The 18,176-nt window shown below is 47.2% G+C and overlaps 1 protein-coding gene across 2 annotated transcripts in view; it reads left to right on the top strand.

Annotated features, from left to right (window-relative positions):
- Positions 1-17,243, top strand: part of ANKH (ANKH inorganic pyrophosphate transport regulator) — a 164,324-nt gene extending 147,081 nt beyond the window's left edge. For both annotated transcript variants that reach the window (XM_017893309.1, XM_017893308.1), the window contains 4 exons: positions 5,062-5,191; positions 8,328-8,451; positions 9,039-9,138; positions 10,691-17,243. In XM_017893309.1, the coding sequence (XP_017748798.1) occupies positions 5,062-5,191; positions 8,328-8,451; positions 9,039-9,138; positions 10,691-10,804 (468 nt within the window). In that variant the 3' untranslated portion in view covers positions 10,805-17,243. The remainder of the gene's footprint in view (positions 1-5,061; positions 5,192-8,327; positions 8,452-9,038; positions 9,139-10,690) is intronic.
- Positions 17,244-18,176: the final 933 nt, after the last annotated feature.

Here is an 18,176-nt window from a genome sequence, read left to right as displayed (position 1 = left end):
CCCATCTCCCCTTTTTTTTTTTTTTTTTTTTTTTGAGACGGAGTCTCGCTCTGTCGCGCAGGCTGGGGTGCAGTGGCGCGATCTCGGCTCACTGCAAGCTCCGCCTCCCAGGCTCACGCCATTCTCCCGCCTCAGCCTCCCGAGTAGCTGGGACTACAGGCATCTGCCACCATGCCCGGCTAATGTTTTGTATTTTTTGTAGAGATGGGGTTTCACCGTGTTTGCCAGGATGGTCTCGATCTCCTGACCTTGTGATCCGCCCGCCTTGGCCTCCCAAAGTGCTGGGATTACAGGTGTAAACCAATGCACCTGGCCCACCATATCCACTTCTAAGTTAAATGTATTCCTTTGTAAGTTATATGTGTACCTAAGTTATATATGCAAGAAATAACCACTCATTGAAAAGCTTGCTGAAAAGTGAAGTGGCATTTTCCTACTGGAAGCATAGCAAGAGCTTCAGGGAGGAAGAAAAAGGAGACATTGATAAATGTGGCATTCCTTTCCTTTAGTTATCTGTGATTGTTCAAACCCCGGATCAGACTAACCGCTTCCAGTTCCGATACCCCGTGAAGACCCAGTCTGGGCTGTAGGTGTGTGTGGTTGAAACTGAAGATGCACCTCTGTTGGCACATGGCCTTGATAAGGGGCGTGTAGGGTGTGCTCAGCAGAGCCAGAGCCAGATAAAGAACAGAGTGACTGAGTGGTGCCAAGTTGGATCATACTGTGGAATTTTAGAAATGGAATATTGAGCCGTCATCTCAGGAAGCTCCTACTGGAAATCCATCAAACCTTACCTAACTCCATGGTTGTGTTCAAGGTACCAGAACTGTGGTCACCTACACAGCTTGGCTGATACTGATGTCAATGTGTCAGGTGATGTGGGCACACTCACTATCGTTGTGTCCTCAAACTAGACCCCCCTGCTGCAAAGGTTAACCGATCTTCTATAAGATGGGAAAACGCCTCTGGGTGAACATGACCTGACTGGGGATCCCAGAGCAGGGCCACAGTGGCCCATTTCTGCCGTCTTTCTCTCTGACTTGCAGTTACACCCTCCTTTTTCCTTGGTTCTTATAACTGAAGAGCCACTTTACAAGGATTTTGCAAAGCCTAGAGAATTGCAACATTTGTGTGAGGCATTATCTCACATTCAGATCATTGCTGGCTGCCAAATAAATAAAGCATGCTCATGGTTCCCCTGGAAGCTTCAGGTTTTTAGCAGTATGTGGCCTAGGTCTCTCTAACCCTTAGATACACACAGAATGGCTCACTTTCTGTAGCTTCTAAGGCACAGAGCCAGCCCAGCCTGTAAGGCAGTCAACCCTTAGCTCAATTCTTTACAGTTTTACTGCTATGGGATATATTGGGGGCCCAATATAAAGCAAAGCTGGAAGCGGGGATGATCCGTGTATTTGTAGGGGTAGGACATGGACAGGGAAATAGTGCTCCATCTCCATGCTCAGTGTTGTTTAGAATTGTAATGTGAAGTTGCCACCATACCAGGGCTATGACTGTGTGTGATGTCTCAGCCGTACAGGAAAAGATGACAGGGCCACTTATCCAGGGCATTTAGGCAATAAAGTCCCTGAGCTCCAAGTTGCTAGATCTAAGGAAGTATTTTTTCCTTCATGTCAAAGATGGGGTGTGAGTACTGTCATGAAGCAGTAGGATTAAATGAGATAGTACCTCTGCCATTTTTGAAAACAGTGGAATATACTTTGCCAGATGCAGAAAATACATAGGGGAATGGCTCTATTGCACTTATAAAGTGAAATATATTTATAATAGATCTCCAGCGTATTTTTTTAATATTTCAACATGATATAGTAAATAAAGTGTGGCTAATTCCATGAAACTTAATGTACTCAGAGCCTGAAAGAATGTTATATTCTGAAATTTCAGTGTTCTGTTCTTACACTGTTGTAATTCATTTTAGAATGTATTCAGTTTTATTTTAGAGAAGAATCACTTGCATTTTAAGTAAAGGAGATAAATATTTGATGAAACTGGCAAGTTTTTAACAGAATCTTCCAAAGTGATGTTGTTGGATTTTAAAATTCAGGTTTTTAAAATTAGCACCAAGTTTTCCAAGTCAGCTCTGTAGGGATTGTAACTCGCAGTAGCATGTCCCCAGCCCACCTCTTCAGCGCTGCTCACTTCCACCCTGTCCCTTTCCTGCTCCCAGAGGCACCCCCAACTCTTGATGGATTGTGACTATGATAAACTCTGACACTCAGCTCTGACGCCCTTCCTTTCTCAAAGAGCATTGGTTTTTCCTGGACTTAATAATTGTCTCAATTATCATTTTTCTTAGCCTTCTGGGTACTTCTCACTAAGTTATTCCCACATTTTCCCTTCGTGGTGTAAATCTCTTTTCAAGTGTTCAAGCACACTAGGTAGTTAGCATCTCTCGTAGCCTTTTTCTTCCTGCTCCAGGAAAGATCAACTGACCTGTGGGCCTACCGCAGCCTTCCCCTCCGCCCCGGAGATTTCCCTGGCTTTTGTCTTGTGCTTCACCCATGCCTTGCTCTTTTCCACTCCATGACTCGCTTGCCTTGGCAGAGCAACCCTCACCAATAGCTTCTTGAAAAAGTGTGCTGGGAGGTAAAACTTTTGAGGCCTTGAATATCGAAAATATTTTTCTTTTAAACGCACTTGAGTGATAGTTTGGCCTAGAGTTCTAGGGTAGAAATCATCTTCCTTCGAAACTTACTGCTCCTTGTCTTCTAGCTTTCAGTGCTACTGAGAAGCCTGAGGCCGGAAGCCCATAGGAAGCTGTGTCCCCAGTAGTGTTTGGTGACATGCCCTGATGGGGCTTTTCCCACGCACTGCAGCACCTCCCACGATGGGCCCTTTCAGTTCTGAAACTGGTATCTTTCCGTCTCAGACGTTCGCTGTCGCCTCTTTCTGGAAATCCTGTTATTTGGGTGTTGGACTTTGTTTCTTTAACTCCTCTCCTGTGCTTCATTTGCACGCCTTCGCCCTTCTGCTCTGTCTCTGTGGTAGGCTTCCCTAAACTTATCTCACCGTTGACTCATGAATTTTACTTTCTGCTTTTATCTTTTTTGTTCTGTGAATGTCTTTGTTTTTCCCGGGGGTGGGGGGAGATGGAGTTTCACTTTTGTTGCCCAGGCTGGAGTGCAGTGGCACCATCTCAGCTCACCACAAAACCTCCGCTTCCTGGGTTCAAGCGATTCTCCTGCCTCAGCCTCCCAAGTAGCTGGGATTACAGACATGCGCCACCATGCCCAGTTAATTTTGTATTTTTAGTAGAAACGGGGTTTCTCCATGTTGGCCAGGCTGGTCCTGAACTCCTGACCTCAGGTAATCCACCCGCCTCGGCCTCCCAAACTGCCGGATTACAGCCATGAGCCACAGCGTCCAGCGTGAATGTCTTTTTTATAACATTCTCCTTCTGTTCTTATTTCGTAGGTGCAGTGTCTTCTCCCATCTCTCTGGGGATGTCAGTGGAGAAAAGTTTTCTTTTTTTTCCCTCTCTCTTTCTCTGTATTGTCTTTTTTTCCTCTTAAGTTGCAGGTTTTTCCATAGTTTTGATCTCACATTGGAGGCCTTTGTCAAAGCCTGCTTTTCCCTGGTTGCCTGCTCATTTTGATAAGTGGGGCTCTGGTTACTAGGTGTAGTAACTCTGCCCTCAACCATGCCAGGTACTCCCCACCCCACCCATTTTACCTTATCCAGAGACTAGGAGTTGATTGGAAGCTGTGAACACCAGGATGAGGTTTCTCACCTGTGAGGGCCTCACTGATGGCTGCTTCATTGGGAGACTCTAATTTTCAGGAACTTGACGTCTTTTCTCTTGGGCTGGTCAGATTCCTCAGAGACCATTTCCGGTCTCCTACCTGGGAAGGCCTCAACTAGTTTCCCATGTTCTGGGGGCATAGAAGAGGAAGGAAGCCCAAACACGCAAATGTCATCCTTCTCTTAATCCCCGTTTTCCATGTACTACAGATTAAGTATGCCTAATCCAAAAATGGAAAATCCAAAATCTGAAACTTTTGAGCGCTGACATGACTCTCAACGTAAATGTTTATTGGAGCATTCTGGACTTTGTATTTGGGGATTAGGGATGCGTAACCTGTAAATATAATGCAAATATTCTAAAATCTGAAAACTTCAGAATCCAGAACACTTTTGGTCCCAATCATTTCAGATAAGGGTTACTCAACCTGTAGTAGGTCTGCCCTGGGCCATGCCAGGTACCCCTCTGTTTTACCTCATCCGGAGACTAAACTCCTGTTTCCTATCAAATTCGGGGAGATGTAGTCACCAGCTGTGCAAGGGGAGCTGTGGATGGATTGCTTACTAACTTGACTTCCAGCCATCCTGCTCTGGACCCCGCCTTCACCCCGTCTCCGGAAGGACCTGTGCCTCACTTTCTGATCTGCGGGGAAGGGAGGTGGGGAGAGAGCTCCACTTTCCCCATTGGGTTCAGGATTCCCTTTTCCTGCATCTGTTACATCAGTTTACCACCTCCCATCTGCTTTCCAGTGTGCCAATTCTGTTGCTGTCTCATCTCTTATTCTTGTAACCAGACTTTAAAAGGTTCATAGGCTGATCCCTACTCTAAACACTAGCATTTCCCTTTTCATGATGTGTGCTGATTCTGTGTGGTTCTGTACATATCCAAGAACTTTCGGGTCTTTTTTTTTATTTGTTAAAGCTGTAAAAATTATATGAATAAACATGTCCATGCGGAACTGGCCAAGCTGTGTGGCAGTCTCCTTAAGCCTTGCCCCAAAGCACGTTGGTTCTGAACGGGCCTGCTCACCCATTCAGAAATAAATGACCCACTCTTGGAGGAGCCACATCTGCTCTGCCATGGGAGTCCCCTGGGTACAGCCCTGGCTCATGGACCAGGGCCTCTGTGGTCAGGAGACAGCCAAGCAGGCAGGTGGCAGATCTGGGACCAGCATGCCCACCACCCAGTCGGGCCCGTTGTCCCCCTTTCGTAACTCTCCAAGGACTGTGCCACACCTGACCTGCTCATTTCACTCGCTTCCACCTTCTCCTCACAGCCCTGTTCGATGTCTTTCCCCCCAGCTCTGCTTCGTGATGTTCTGGACGCCCAACGTGTCCGAGAAGATCTTGATCGACATCATTGGAGTGGACTTCGCCTTCGCGGAGCTCTGTGTTGTTCCTTTGCGGATCTTCTCCTTCTTCCCAGTTCCAGGTAAAGAAAAACAGAATGAGAGAAACGTTCCTGTTCATCCTCACGCCTAATTAAATCTTTCTTTGGAAATGTTTGCAATCATGTCACCAACACAAATGTAAAATGTCATTGTGACTTAGAAAGATGCACAAACATTAGCCAGTAAGGTGAAAGTTCAAGAAATGAATCAATAGGTATAACTTGTTTTATATATTTTATTTATATATTTATATGTGATTATATTTATGTTTATATGTTTATATATATTTATAGATATATTTATAGATATTTATATATATATATTTTTTTGAGACAGAGTCTCTGTCTGGAATGCAGACTGGAATGTAGTAGCGCAGTCTCGGCTCACTGCGACCTCTGCCTCCCGGGTTCAAGCACTTCTCCTGTTCAGCCTCCCAAGTAGCTGGGACTACAGGCGCCCACCACCACACCCAGCTAATATTTGTATTTTTAGTAGACATGGGGTTTCACCACGTTGTCCAGGCTGGTCTCGAACTCCTGGCCTCAAGTGCTCCTCTTTGGCGTCCCAAAGTGCTGGGATTACAGGCATGAGCCACTGCACCTGGCCGTATAACTTGTTTTTAAAAGTGCAGTGATTGCAAAAACAGTAAAAAGAAAGTAGACCCGAAAGGATAGCACGTGGAGTTTTGGAGAAAATAAAACTGCCCTCTGTCTTGATTGTGGTGGTGGTTACACAAATGTGTTCATGTATTAAAATTCTCAGAACCGTGCACCAAAAAGCCAGTTTTACAATATGTTAATTTAAAAAGTGAAATGAAAAAAGAAAAATAGAGTGAGCGTATTGCTAAAGCCTGGGGATATACAAAGACAGAGAAGGACTGCTGGAGAAAGGAAGATTCCAGGGCAGCCTGAGGCCAGATGATGGATGGTCAGAAAGGAAACTGCTCATGGCTGAGACAAAAGCCAGTTGGAAAGTTATTACACCAAGCCGATATAGTGGTGTGAGGTATGCCAGACAAGAATGAGGTCGTTCTAGATTAAATGAGAAGAGCAGGTTGCAGAATGGTTGATTAGTATGCAACCATTTCCATAGCAAATATGTAGCACATGTATGTCTGTATTGTCATATGGATGTGCTAAGTGCTTGCATAGCTACATTCTTTTTCTGTAAGTAACTCACCAAGCTGCTAACAGTGGTTGCCTGTGGGAAGCAGGACAAGGGCCTGGGAAGTCACCACTGGGAAGAAGACCTTTGTACTCTATTCCCTTTTGTACCTTTTAAATTCTGTACCAGGTGTGTCACCTAGTCAAATATCAGTTTCCCCTAAAGATCCACTTATGTCATTAAACTGGGAAGCCAGAATCTACAAAGCCACATGTTAAGAAAGGAGCCATGGGCCGGGCACAGTGGCTCACACCTGTAATTCCAGCACTTTGGGAATCCGAGGCAGGTGGATCATCTGAGGTCAGGAGGTAGAGACCAGCCTGACCAACATGGTGAAACCCCATCTCCGCTAAATACAAAAAATTAGCCGGGCATGGTGGCACATGCCTGTAATCCCAGCTACTGAGGAGGCCGAGGCAGGAGAATCGCTTGAACCCAGGAGGCGGAGGTTGCAGTGAGCCGAGATTATGCCACTGCACTCCAGCCTATGCAGTAAGAGTGAAACTCTGTCTCAAAAAAACAAGAAAAAAAAAAGAGAAAAAGAAAGGAGCCATGGAGCCCAGGTAGGCCAGAGCTGATGGAGCAGCCCTTGTTCTAAGGCCTTGCAGCATCACTTTCTGGGCTGTGGCAGAAATGGAGAAGTGGCTGGAAGATCACAGCACCGGGATGGCATCTGGACTTGTTGGGTAGACACAGGGTGAACCAAGCTCTGGAAGGTGTCACCATCCAGAAGGAGCTGCACTCGCAGATTGAGACACATGCAGCTAATTTCCTATGGTAGTGACCAGAGGAGGGGCCTGGAGCGCCCCAGCTGGGAGCAGGCTATAGCTGGGTATGCGATTCACCTTTAATCTCCATTTGACTCCACTTTCTTGTCTGTTAAGATGAAGGGCTTCCAGACGGCTGCCAGGCCCTGCCACTCTTGGCAATCTGTTGGATTTGGGCTAACGAGTTTAGCATATGCCTGGGACCGACTCTCTCCTTTGGTCAAAAACCTCAGTGGGTCTGCCTGCCTAAGAGAAGAAAATTCGCCTTGTTAGTATTAATATAAGGTTTCCACCCAGAGGAAGGCAGGACATACTGTTAGACCAAGCAGACGGCAGAGGTTTCCTTCCAAACCAGCATATCCTGGAAAGGAATCTGTATCCCAGGAATGAGCACTGTCTCCTCCAAGAGCCTTTGTCTGGTGCTGTCCACAGGGAGGTGACAGGCCCCTCTCTTCAAGGAGCAGGCCCTGCCCTGCGCTTCCTCAAGCCTTTCCAGTTTCAGATGGAATCTAGATGCTCAGGGCCTTCCTACTGACAAGGGCGAGCCCCATGCTCTCCACAGATGCCCACTGTCCACCCACGGCCCTCCTGCAGCTCAGAGGTCCAGTGAGGAGGCAGGCACGGGGAGGCCACGCAGCCTGTGGTGCAATGGCAGCGCACCAACGAGGGCCACAGCATCAGGAGAGGGAGAAAGGGAAGTGCCCTCGGTGGAAGTGGTCAGGACCAGCTCAGGGAAGGAACAAAGGGAAGTGGGGACGTGCAGCTTCCTCCTCCTACGCCACTGCTCTGGTCTCCATACCTCTGACCGCAGGCAGGGAAGATGACTTCTGGTGCCAGCTTTTCTGCTCACCCAGCATCACACCAGAGTGCCGTCGTATTGCCACCTTTCTCTGAGTGTTCTCTTCTAGAGGTGGATGATCGAGGGCGAGGCTGGGCAAGTGTGGGGACAGGACTGGACAGGAGCAGCTAGGCTGCCTGGAAGATGCTATCCCAGTGGAGCAAGGAGCCGGCCGGTCCCCAGCCATTTAGACCCAAAGGGCTGTGAGGAGGCGGGGAGCCGAGGCGGGCGTAGGCTCAGGAGCAGGGATGGGGAGCCCTGGCAGGAAGACGGGGTGGCTAGAGGCTCAGCAGCAAGACCAGGGTCCCAGGCAGCCTCTGGCTCTCGGACGTGCTGCCCTGGTCCAGAGGCAGCAGGATGGGGAGGGGACGTGGGCACGCCTGACGAGTCCTTTGCTCCTCCCCACAGTCACAGTGAGGGCGCATCTCACTGGGTGGCTGATGACGCTGAAGAAAACCTTCGTCCTGGCCCCGAGCTCTGTGCTGCGGATCATTGTCCTCATCACCAGCCTCGTGGTCCTGCCCTACCTGGGGTATGTCGTCAGGGAGTTTGGGGCTGTGGGTCCTTCTGCCCCTTCAATACTGTGTCCAGAGGTTTAAGATCTACATTTCCACGGGAAATCCCCAGGCCTGTCTAGAATCGGAAATTCAGAATGATGTTTTGTGTGTCTGCCCAGGCACCAGGTGGAGGCTCTTGGGATCCATTCTAGAAAAGGGCTTTTGGGGTCAGGCCCAGACACGAGTAATAGCCACTGAGCTCCTGTCGGGGTGTGGCTGGCCCTGCACGGGCTCGAGCGTATGCTGGACGTGAAAACCAGAAGAGAATAAGGATATGGTCCCCGCGCTCAGGAGCTCCCAGTGTCCTGGGAGGGTAGGAAGGGCTGTGGGGTCCGTGTGCTGTAGGATCCATGTGCTGCGGGAGGGAGGCAGCCCAACCCCGAGTTCCCGGTTCCCCTCACACATTAGGTTATTAGCTGCGGCCCTTACGAAGCCAACAGATGGAGAACACCGCTGGTCTCAGCCGTCTCGAGGCTACACTTACTTTCCTGGGTTTTGGCATGGACGGTTGTGCCTTGACTTGGCCTTAACAGACAAATCGCCTTTGTGTTCTCATCTGCAGGGTGCACGGTGCAACCCTGGGTGTGGGCTCCCTCCTGGCGGGCTTTGTGGGAGAATCCACCATGGTCGCCATCGCCGCGTGCTATGTCTACCGGAAGCAGGTGAGACAGCTGCGCCGGGAGCCTCCTCCCGGGTGCATCCTCCTGGGTGCAGGAGAACCTGAGCAGCCGCTGACCAGAGTTGATGGTGGCACTCATCAGTGGGGGACCCTTGGTGACCTTGCCCAGTCTCGTGGCTTAGGGTGGCTGGAAGCCTAATGGGAGTGGGGTAAGGGAAAAGGGGAAAAGCTGAAGGCAGCAAGTAGAGGCAGTCCCTTTGAAGAGTTTTGCTCCAAAGGAGAGAGAGGTGTGGACATGGATTTCAGAAAGCCAGCGAAGACGGGGCAAAGTTCAGCCTATGGCTTGCTTCGGGGAATGACCCACTGACAGGCGATGCTGCCGATGGGAGAGGGGACAGTGATACGAATGTGTCTGTGCACACGAGGACCAGGCAGCCCAAGCCAGGACTCAGGCGGCCTCTCCGGTCACGGGCGGAGCAGAGATGCAGTCCGAGAGCTTGCGCAAGGGCCTTTCTGATCGCTTTTGTTTTTCTCAGTGAAGTAGGAAGCCAGATCGTCGTCTGAGAAAAGGGAGGTGTTGGAGGGTGGAAGAACGAGGACACATGGGTGGGGAAGCAGTTGGTCAGGAGAATGGCAGAGTGAACAGGCCGGGGCAGCAGGGTGACGGCCAGGCCACTCAGAGGGCCTGCTCACGGTGCGTGACGCGCATCTCAGGACACTGGCTGTCCCCTGCTGTTGGGTTTCCCCAGCCATGGCAGCTGAGTGGTGTGGGCTGAGATGGTAGAGATCTGAACCTCAGCACAGGTGGGGCTTTGCCTGGCAAATATGATGGAAGAAAAGCAGGGTAGGGAAATGGTCATTACTGAGCATGTCATGTAAGCTGAGGAGACAGGGGAGGGAGGACATCGAGAAGGTGGCCACAGTGAAGGGCTGGTGGGATCCGTGGATGGGGGACCAGCGGGGTTAGCAGACAGAGGACAGTGTCTTTGCCTTGGCTGTTGGTGGTGCCCAATGTGTCGATAATGGCAAGTTCTGCAGTGACCCAGAAGTGGCTGAAGTGGGGCTGGGGCTGTGAACCTGATCCCTGAGAGGCCATTTATTGTAAGAACAGGCAACATGGCAGGGAAGTGACCAGGAATTAGGACAGGCAGTAAGTGGGAGAGAATGACAGCAAGCCTGGAGCTGTCCCAGAGGTGACTGACGGAGGCTGTACAAGGTGGAATATTCTGATAACGTGAGATTCCAAGCTTGAGGCTTGAGGGAGGAGGAAGGAAAAGAAGTTTGCAGGTGACTGAGGAGTCGGGGAGAGCAGAGCCCTCACTGGAAAGGGCAGCAGGGGTGGGCTGTCTGGGGCGGGGCGGTGGGACACAGTGTCCTCCCAAGTGCCTGCCTAGCTCAGTGGCAGGCGCACAGACACGAAATTGCAAGGAACACGCTGAACTAAGATGCAAAAGAGGTGAGGCCACCCCAACCATAAGAAGGTTTAAGCCTACAGCGGGGGGTCCCCCAAGACCCTGGTGGTGTCTCCCTGCTCGTGGTTCTGCTGTGCATTGTCCCGTCCACAGCCCCACACTGATGAGTCTTCTTTGGTCTAGAAAAAGAAGATGGAGAACGAGTCGGCCACGGAGGGGGAGGACTCCGCCATGACGGACATGCCTCCCACAGAGGAGGTGACAGACATCGTGGAAATGAGAGAGGAGAATGAATAAGGCATGGGACGCCATGGGCACTGCAGGGACAGTCAGGATGACACTTCGGCATCATCTCTTCCCTCTTCCGTCGTTATTTTGTTCCCTTTTTTGTTTTGTTTTGTTTTGGTGATGAAAGAGGCCTTGATTTAAAGGTTTCGTGTCAATTCTCTAGCATACTGAGTATGCTCACACTGACGGGGGGACCTGGTGAATGGTCTTCACTGTTGCTATGTAAAAACAAGCGCAACAACGGACTTCATGCCCTGCCTCACGAAAACCCGGAAGACACAGCTGCCTCATGCTCGACGGTGTGTCCTCCTCCCCTGGACAATCTCCTCTTGGAACCAAAGGAATGCAGCTGTGCCGTCGCCTCTCGGCCACCCCGCACAGCAGGCCACAGACTCTCCTGTCCCTCTTCATCGCTCTTACGAATCAACAGGTTAAAACTCGGCTTCCTTTGATTTGCTTCCCGGTCACATGGCTGTACAAAGAGATGGAGCCCCGGTGGCCTCTTAAATTTCCCTTCCGCCACGGAGTTCGAACCCATCTACTCCACACATGCAGGAGGTGGGCGGCAGGCTGCAGCCCAGAGTCCCCGTTCACACTGAGGAACGGGGAGACCTGTGACCACAGCGGGCTGACAGACGGACATAATCTCCTGTAGAAAGGTTCGAAATGCCCCGGGGGCAGCAAACTGACACGGTTGAATGATAGCATATCACTCTGCGTTCTCCTAGATCCGAGCGAGCTGTCAGTTCTCACCCCCACCGTGTATATACATGAGCTAACTTTTTTAAGTTGTCACAAAAGCGCATCTCCAGATTCCAGCCCCTGCCGCATGACTTTTCCTGAAGGCTTGCTTTTCCCTCGCCTTTCCTGAAGGTCGCACTAGAGCGAGTCACATGGAGCGTTCTAACTTTGCATTTTAGTTTTTACAGTGAACTGAAGCTTTAAGTCTCATCCAGCATTCTAATGCCAGGTTGCTGTAGGGTAACTTTTGAAGTAGATGTATTACCTGGTTCTGCCATCCTTAAGTCATAACTCTGTGGTACAGGTAATTCAGAATGTACTACGGTACTTCCCTCGCACACCATACGATAAAGCAAGACATTTTATAATGATACCAGAGTCACTATGTGGTCCTCCCTGAAATAACGCATTCGAAATCCATGCAGTGCAGTATATTTTTCTAAGTTTTGGAAAGCAGGTTTTTTCCTTTAAAAAATTACAGACACAGTTCACTAAATTGTTGATTTAGTCAAAATTCCTAGACTGAAAGAACCTAAACAAAAAAATATTTTAAAGATATAAATATATGCTGTATATGTTATGTAATTTATTTTAGGCTATAATACATTTCCTATTTTCGCATTTTCAATAAAATGTCTCTAATACAATACGGTGATTGCTTGTGTGCTCAACATACCTGCAGTTGAAACGTATTGTATCAATGAACATTGTACCTTATTTGCAGCAGTTTTATAAAGTCCGTCATTTGCATTTGAATGTAAGGCTTAGTAAATGACAGAACTATTTTTCATTATGGGTAACTGGGGAATAAACGGGTCACTGGAATAGGAATAGAAGTGTAAGCTGGAAGGGCAAAAATGAGAAAGAAAAAAAGGTAGGCCCTTTGTGTCTACCATTTTCAGTGCTGTGTGATCATATTGTTCCTCAGAGCGAAAAAGAATGCAAGGGCGTGAAGTTAGCTGTGAGCATGCCAGGGTTGCATTCACATTCCTGGGTACCCAGTGCCGACGGGGTGTGCCCACATGGGGACACCTCCTTGGTGTGCTTCCTCAGAGTGGCTTTTCCTCCATTAATATATATATATGAGTGCTGAAAACTTAAGTTGCATAGCTGCTTTGCAGTGGTTTCAGAGGCAGATCTGAGAAGATAAAAAAAATCTCAATGTATCAGCTTTTTTTAAAGGACATTACTAGAAAATTAAACCAATATTTTTTAACATGTGTGACTCTTTCATGATTCTGGGGTTGGAGCTTAAAGATCCAAATTGAGAAAGCAGACCAGGCACAGTGGCTCACGCCTGTAATCCCAGCACTTTGGAAGGCCGAGAAGGGTGGATCACTTAAGGTCAGGAGTTCGAGACCAGCCTGGCCAACATGGCAAAACCCCATCTCTACTAAAAATATAAAAATTAGCTGGGCACGGTGGCACATGCCTGTAATCCCAGCTATTCAGGAGGCAGAGACAGGAGAATCGCTTGATCCCGGGAGGCAGAGGTTGCAGTGAGCCGAGATAGCGCCATTGCACTCCAGCCTGGGTGACAAGAGCAAAACTTCGTCCCAAAAAAAAAAAAAAAAAGAAAGCAAATCCTTTCCCTCTAAATCCAGGAAGGATCAGTAAGGGCCTCCTCATTATGAGATGAGGAAATATAACTCCAGAGATCCCTTCAGTGATCAAGATCAGTGGGCCATAATATTTGGTTAAGAGTTTTTGAGAACACAGGAAGCAATGCCACACTCAGGCCACCACAACGGAGCTGATTTGGCAGGGCTTGTCCAAACCGTTCACCTTAAAGCACGTGATCCTTCTTCATACATTTTCTTCACTTGGGCTGCTTAAGTCACAGCCTAACAACTTCTGAGGCAAAACTGAGAATTGGCATTTTCTCCTGCATTTGTTCTAACCAAGTCCCATCATCCAGCTAGACATGAGAGGAGATCAAACCAGGGAGAGTGACCTTCTTCCCACTGTTCAGAGTCATTACGGGCAACCTTTTGACTTTTGTGACCAAAGAAACATTCCCCCAAAACATTTATTTTTCATTGCAGGGTGTTCAGCTGACAGCTGCATTTAGAAAGGTACCATACCTGTGAGATTCTCATGTCAAAGACCATGGAAAGACCAGGTGTGACTTTCTCCAAAATTGAGTGACTGCTTGTGGACGAATACAATCTAAAAATACAAGGCCATGAAGTAGTTTTTCATTCAGATGCTGAGAAACAGGTTTGGGCAACTCAAAGCATAGAAAATAGAGAGTGAGGATTTTCTCTGAGCAAGCCAAGGCTAGAGCTCCTCCTTTGGTGGCCTATTTGAGGGAAACAAGGGAGGTCATCCTAAATGTGCAGTTGCCATTTGTTCTGTAGTGACTTACAGGGATCTCAGTGGCAAAGGGCATCAGTGAGACACTCAACAATTGAGCAAAAAGAACTAGACGAGGCTTGCACTCGGAAAGTCATGGTAGGATTGGACCTGCCGGCCACATGGCTCACGGAGTATTGACGGATTTGCACATTGGCAGGAAACTCTCCCATCTGAGATTCTTCAAATGGGGCACGGAAGGCCACTTGTTTGCATTTCTGGGTAAAACCAGTCATCCCCCATGACTGACTGCATCGGGTTTGTCTTGTACCAAAGTTACTCTTCCCTTGTTTTCACTTTGCCTTGATTTTTAGCATTAGCCAGTAGTTTGGCTTGGAAATATCCTGGATAGCCGATTCCCTAAGAAACTGAAACATTTAATATTGGCTTAGGACGTATCAGAGGGGGCCAAATAAAACTGCTTTACAATAGTAAAAGCACTTTATACTTCACTCCCTCAGTCTTCCCAATAAATAACCTTGGGAGGTGCAAGGGGTGGGGGGGGGGGGGCCCAGATGGGGAGGCCTGGGAGCCCCCAGGGTAATGACAGAGCTGGGCTGAGTTCTCCAGACACCAGGGTGCATCGCAGCAGGGCCAGCTCAGGAGTGCTCACTCCCAGCCCTCTGGATCTCTCTCCTGGTTGGAATAATCATTACATACCGTAACTCTCAGAAAATTTATTCACTTAAATCTTCAGAATAAGAAGTGTGAAATGTTAACAGCTCCCTGCTCTTGTTCCCCATTTGGGGATCTTCTGGAGGGAAGGGGCAGGGGAGAGTAACTTTTCCATACCCTTGGTTTCTAGAAACACATCGATTTCCAGACTCAGTAGCTGACTGGTTTTTTTCCCCTTCAAATTGAAGTGGGAGAGAGTGTGTGTTTTGCAAAATAGCAAGTATTTATAGTGTTGTAATTACATTTCCTTGAGAAATATTTTCTCGTATTTAAAAATCTTTCTACTTCAGTAACTCTCTCAGCAGAACAGTGCCCAGGACAGCATGTGCCGGTTAGTACCAGCTTTGCAGGTGAGCTGACTTCTAAACTTAGGATGACGTCTTCATCGATCAGACCATTGCACGTCCAGGAAAAGGGGTCCTTTATCTTCTAAGTTCTGCTCCCCATCTTTCTTTTGGAACCAAAATTGCAGTGGAGTGTGAGGAAGGGCTTTGAAAGACATGGAGTGTTGAGATGTCTGCATTGCATATTCAGCCAGTTCAAAGCCAGCAGCTCCTGCCTGCATTCTGTAGACAGCGCCCTCACACACAGCCCTCTGACGGCTCTCACATAAAGCACTGGAACCGTAGGAAAGCATGTTTTTGAGCTATGTGTTTGGTAACCATTCAGGATACTCTTCTGTGTGGTTATTTTGAATCTCTATTTCTGTCATTGAAGCAGCAAAAAACATCATGTGACTCATCCACTGATCTAACCACACTTAAAACAGGATGTAGAGAAAAATCTGAAGAGAAACGTAAAAGGGCCTGTTGCCTGCCCTTTTAAAGGCACAATGTCTAAAATCATGCAAATGTTCAAAATGAGAGAAACTGCATTGTGCAATCAACCCAAACTGCACTCAGAAGTCAGAGAAGTCACAAATACATAGTCTACTATCTGATCTCAAAAGGGAAAAAGGAGATTGACGAGACCGTAAGTTTAGACTTTATTTTCTTCTCGAGGGGACATTCAATCTATTAACTTGCAACTTTCCGCTGGGAAGAGCATCAAAGGTGGGCCTCCTAAATCATTTTTGAAAAATCTTTGTCAAGTCCAAGTGGTTCCAGGAGAATTATAGCCAGTATCTCTTAAAATATTTCATTTTAGTGATAATGTTTTTCTCGGCTTCATTTGCAAACAACCAGGATCTCTAAAAGACTGCATAAGATATATGCACTTTTATAGACGGCTGTCAGCTACACACAGATTCAGCAAATGTTTTTTATGTAGTACCTGTTTTAAGTTAGACTATGTAACTTAAAGTGCACTTCACTAACAAGACTTGACATCAGCGTCTACAATATGTATACGTAAACAAAAGCACACAAGAACTAGGCACCCTTCTCTCTCCAAGAGTTTAAGTGGTGGTTTCCTTAGGTTAAAGAAGGGGACAGACCAGCTAAAAATGGTTGTACCACTCACTGTACAACCTCATGGAAATTCTTACTATAAGATTTAGAGGCAACGTTCCCTAGCTATGAGCCAGGGCAAGAAACGGCACCTCTGGAGTTAGGGAACATTTGGGGAACATAACAACTGGGTAGATGCTGGTTCCCTGAAGTGTGGGGCCATAAACATGCGGGGACCCATGGTTTGAATGAACCAGCCTCTGAAAGCTAAGTTCAAACCACCCTTGCCTAACAAAGGAGTACAGGGTACACATCAACACCAATCACCCAGCACCCCACAGCGTTGGTCATGTCACCATGCGGCAGGCCCCTTACCCCAGGGCTGCCACGTCCACAAGCCTTGCAGTGGCAAATACACTGCTCCTTGGATGCAGTGAGATATTTTGGTTGCTTAACGATGTACTGATCAGGGAACTGTCTGAAGCTAGTAGGACCAAGGAGTTAATCGAAGGGCTTTGGGAAAGTGGACAAGAGCCACGCGCGTGATTCTGTTTCATGCCAACAATCATTCATTTAAGGAATGTATTCAAGCTGGAGGCTTCCATATCATTCACGTTTCTTGGCCTCACCTCGCTCATCTGTCCAGTGGGAGGCTTAAGCCATTATTGCTAAGGTCCCTTCCTGGTCTAACACTGTGTATGATCTAGGATTTGGAACGTGGTATGAGATCCTACAATGGAAGAATAAAATTACCTCATTCTTCATTTCAGATCTGAACATTAGCAGTCATCTAGATTTTTTTTTTTTTAAACAAAATTAAGTGTGCTTAGAGTCATTCCTCTACATGGGCTGTGGCTGTCAGCTCATAGTTTGTCAGTTTCACATCAAAACTGTGGGTATAAACTGTTGAAACCAATCACACTAAAATATTTAGCTGAGCACAGTGGTGTGCATCTGTAGTCCCAGCTACTCGGGAGGCTGAGGCAGGAGGATCACTTAAGCACAGGAGTTGGAATTCAGCCTAAGCAACAGAGCAAAACCCCATCTCTAAAATACAAATAAAATATTTGTGTCGTTTTTGATTAAAATTGACTACAGCGGTCAGTATAAAATATATGTCGCTTTTAAGGAAGTGCTGTTCATGTATCTAACAGATGGAAGTTTTTTGCATTGGTAAGAGCATTTATATATGCTTTGTTTCAGGGTTTATCGATTTGTATTCATATATTGTCAAATAGGTTTCATACTCTAATTTTACTTTAAGTAAAGCTAAAACACTTGGCATACAATTGAGATTGCTTTTAGTTTCTTGATTTTTTTTTTTTTCTAACCATGCATCTGTTTACTCACTGCAATTACTTGGTTTTCTAATCCTGATTAGTTTCCCTTTTAATCAAATTTACCTGAGATATTAACATTTTGCCCTTTGCCTTGGTTGCTAAAACTTCTAACCACTGGGAAATTTCTCAAAACTCCCTGTCTTAAATATAACCTATTTCTTCAGATTTTATTCTGCATTAAAATTACTTTTACTTCCCATAACTTCAGTAATATTGAAAATGCTTCTCTGAACCCTCTCCAACTTCTCTATACACCTTCTCAAATGGGAATGCCAAAATGAGGCAAATGTTTGGTGAGCCTGAGAAGGGCAGAGCCCGACAATCCTCCTGCCCACATCTAAGAGATTCTTACTCTTCTTAGTCTTTATGGGAAAAGCATTACTCTTCTATCACTTTTTTTTTTTTTTTTTTTTTTAAGACAGATTCTTGCTTTGTTGCCAGGCTGGAGTGCAAGGGCATGATCTCGGTTCATTGCAACCTCTGCCTCCCAGGTTCAAGCGATTCTCCTCCCTCAGCCTCCCAAGTAGCTGGGACTACAGGCATGAGTCACTACACCCAGCTAATTTTTGTATTTTTAGTAGAGACGGGGTTTCACCATGTTGGCCAGGATGGTCTCAATCTCCTGACCTCGTGATCCACCAACCTCTGCCTCCCACAGTGCTGGGATTACAGGCGTGAGCCTCCGCGCCTGCCCAGCATCACTTTTCTTAAAGCATCACATTTTAACCTCAAAGAAAGATGGCTCTACCCTTTTTTTAGCTCCTCATAAGACATTACAGAAAGTGTTTCATTACATACCTGTAGTCAGTAAGATTCTAGGCATCCTACAGACTCACTTGGGATTGCCTATATCCTTCCTTACTGCTCCTTTTGTTAAAATCC

This window comes from Rhinopithecus bieti, unplaced genomic scaffold (genome assembly GCF_001698545.2).
Source record: "Rhinopithecus bieti isolate Rb0 unplaced genomic scaffold, ASM169854v2 scaffold_22165, whole genome shotgun sequence".
Taxonomy (NCBI): domain Eukaryota; kingdom Metazoa; phylum Chordata; class Mammalia; order Primates; family Cercopithecidae; genus Rhinopithecus; species Rhinopithecus bieti.
The sequence above is the reverse complement of the archived record's forward strand: the minus strand, read 5'-3'. Positions and strand labels throughout refer to the sequence as shown.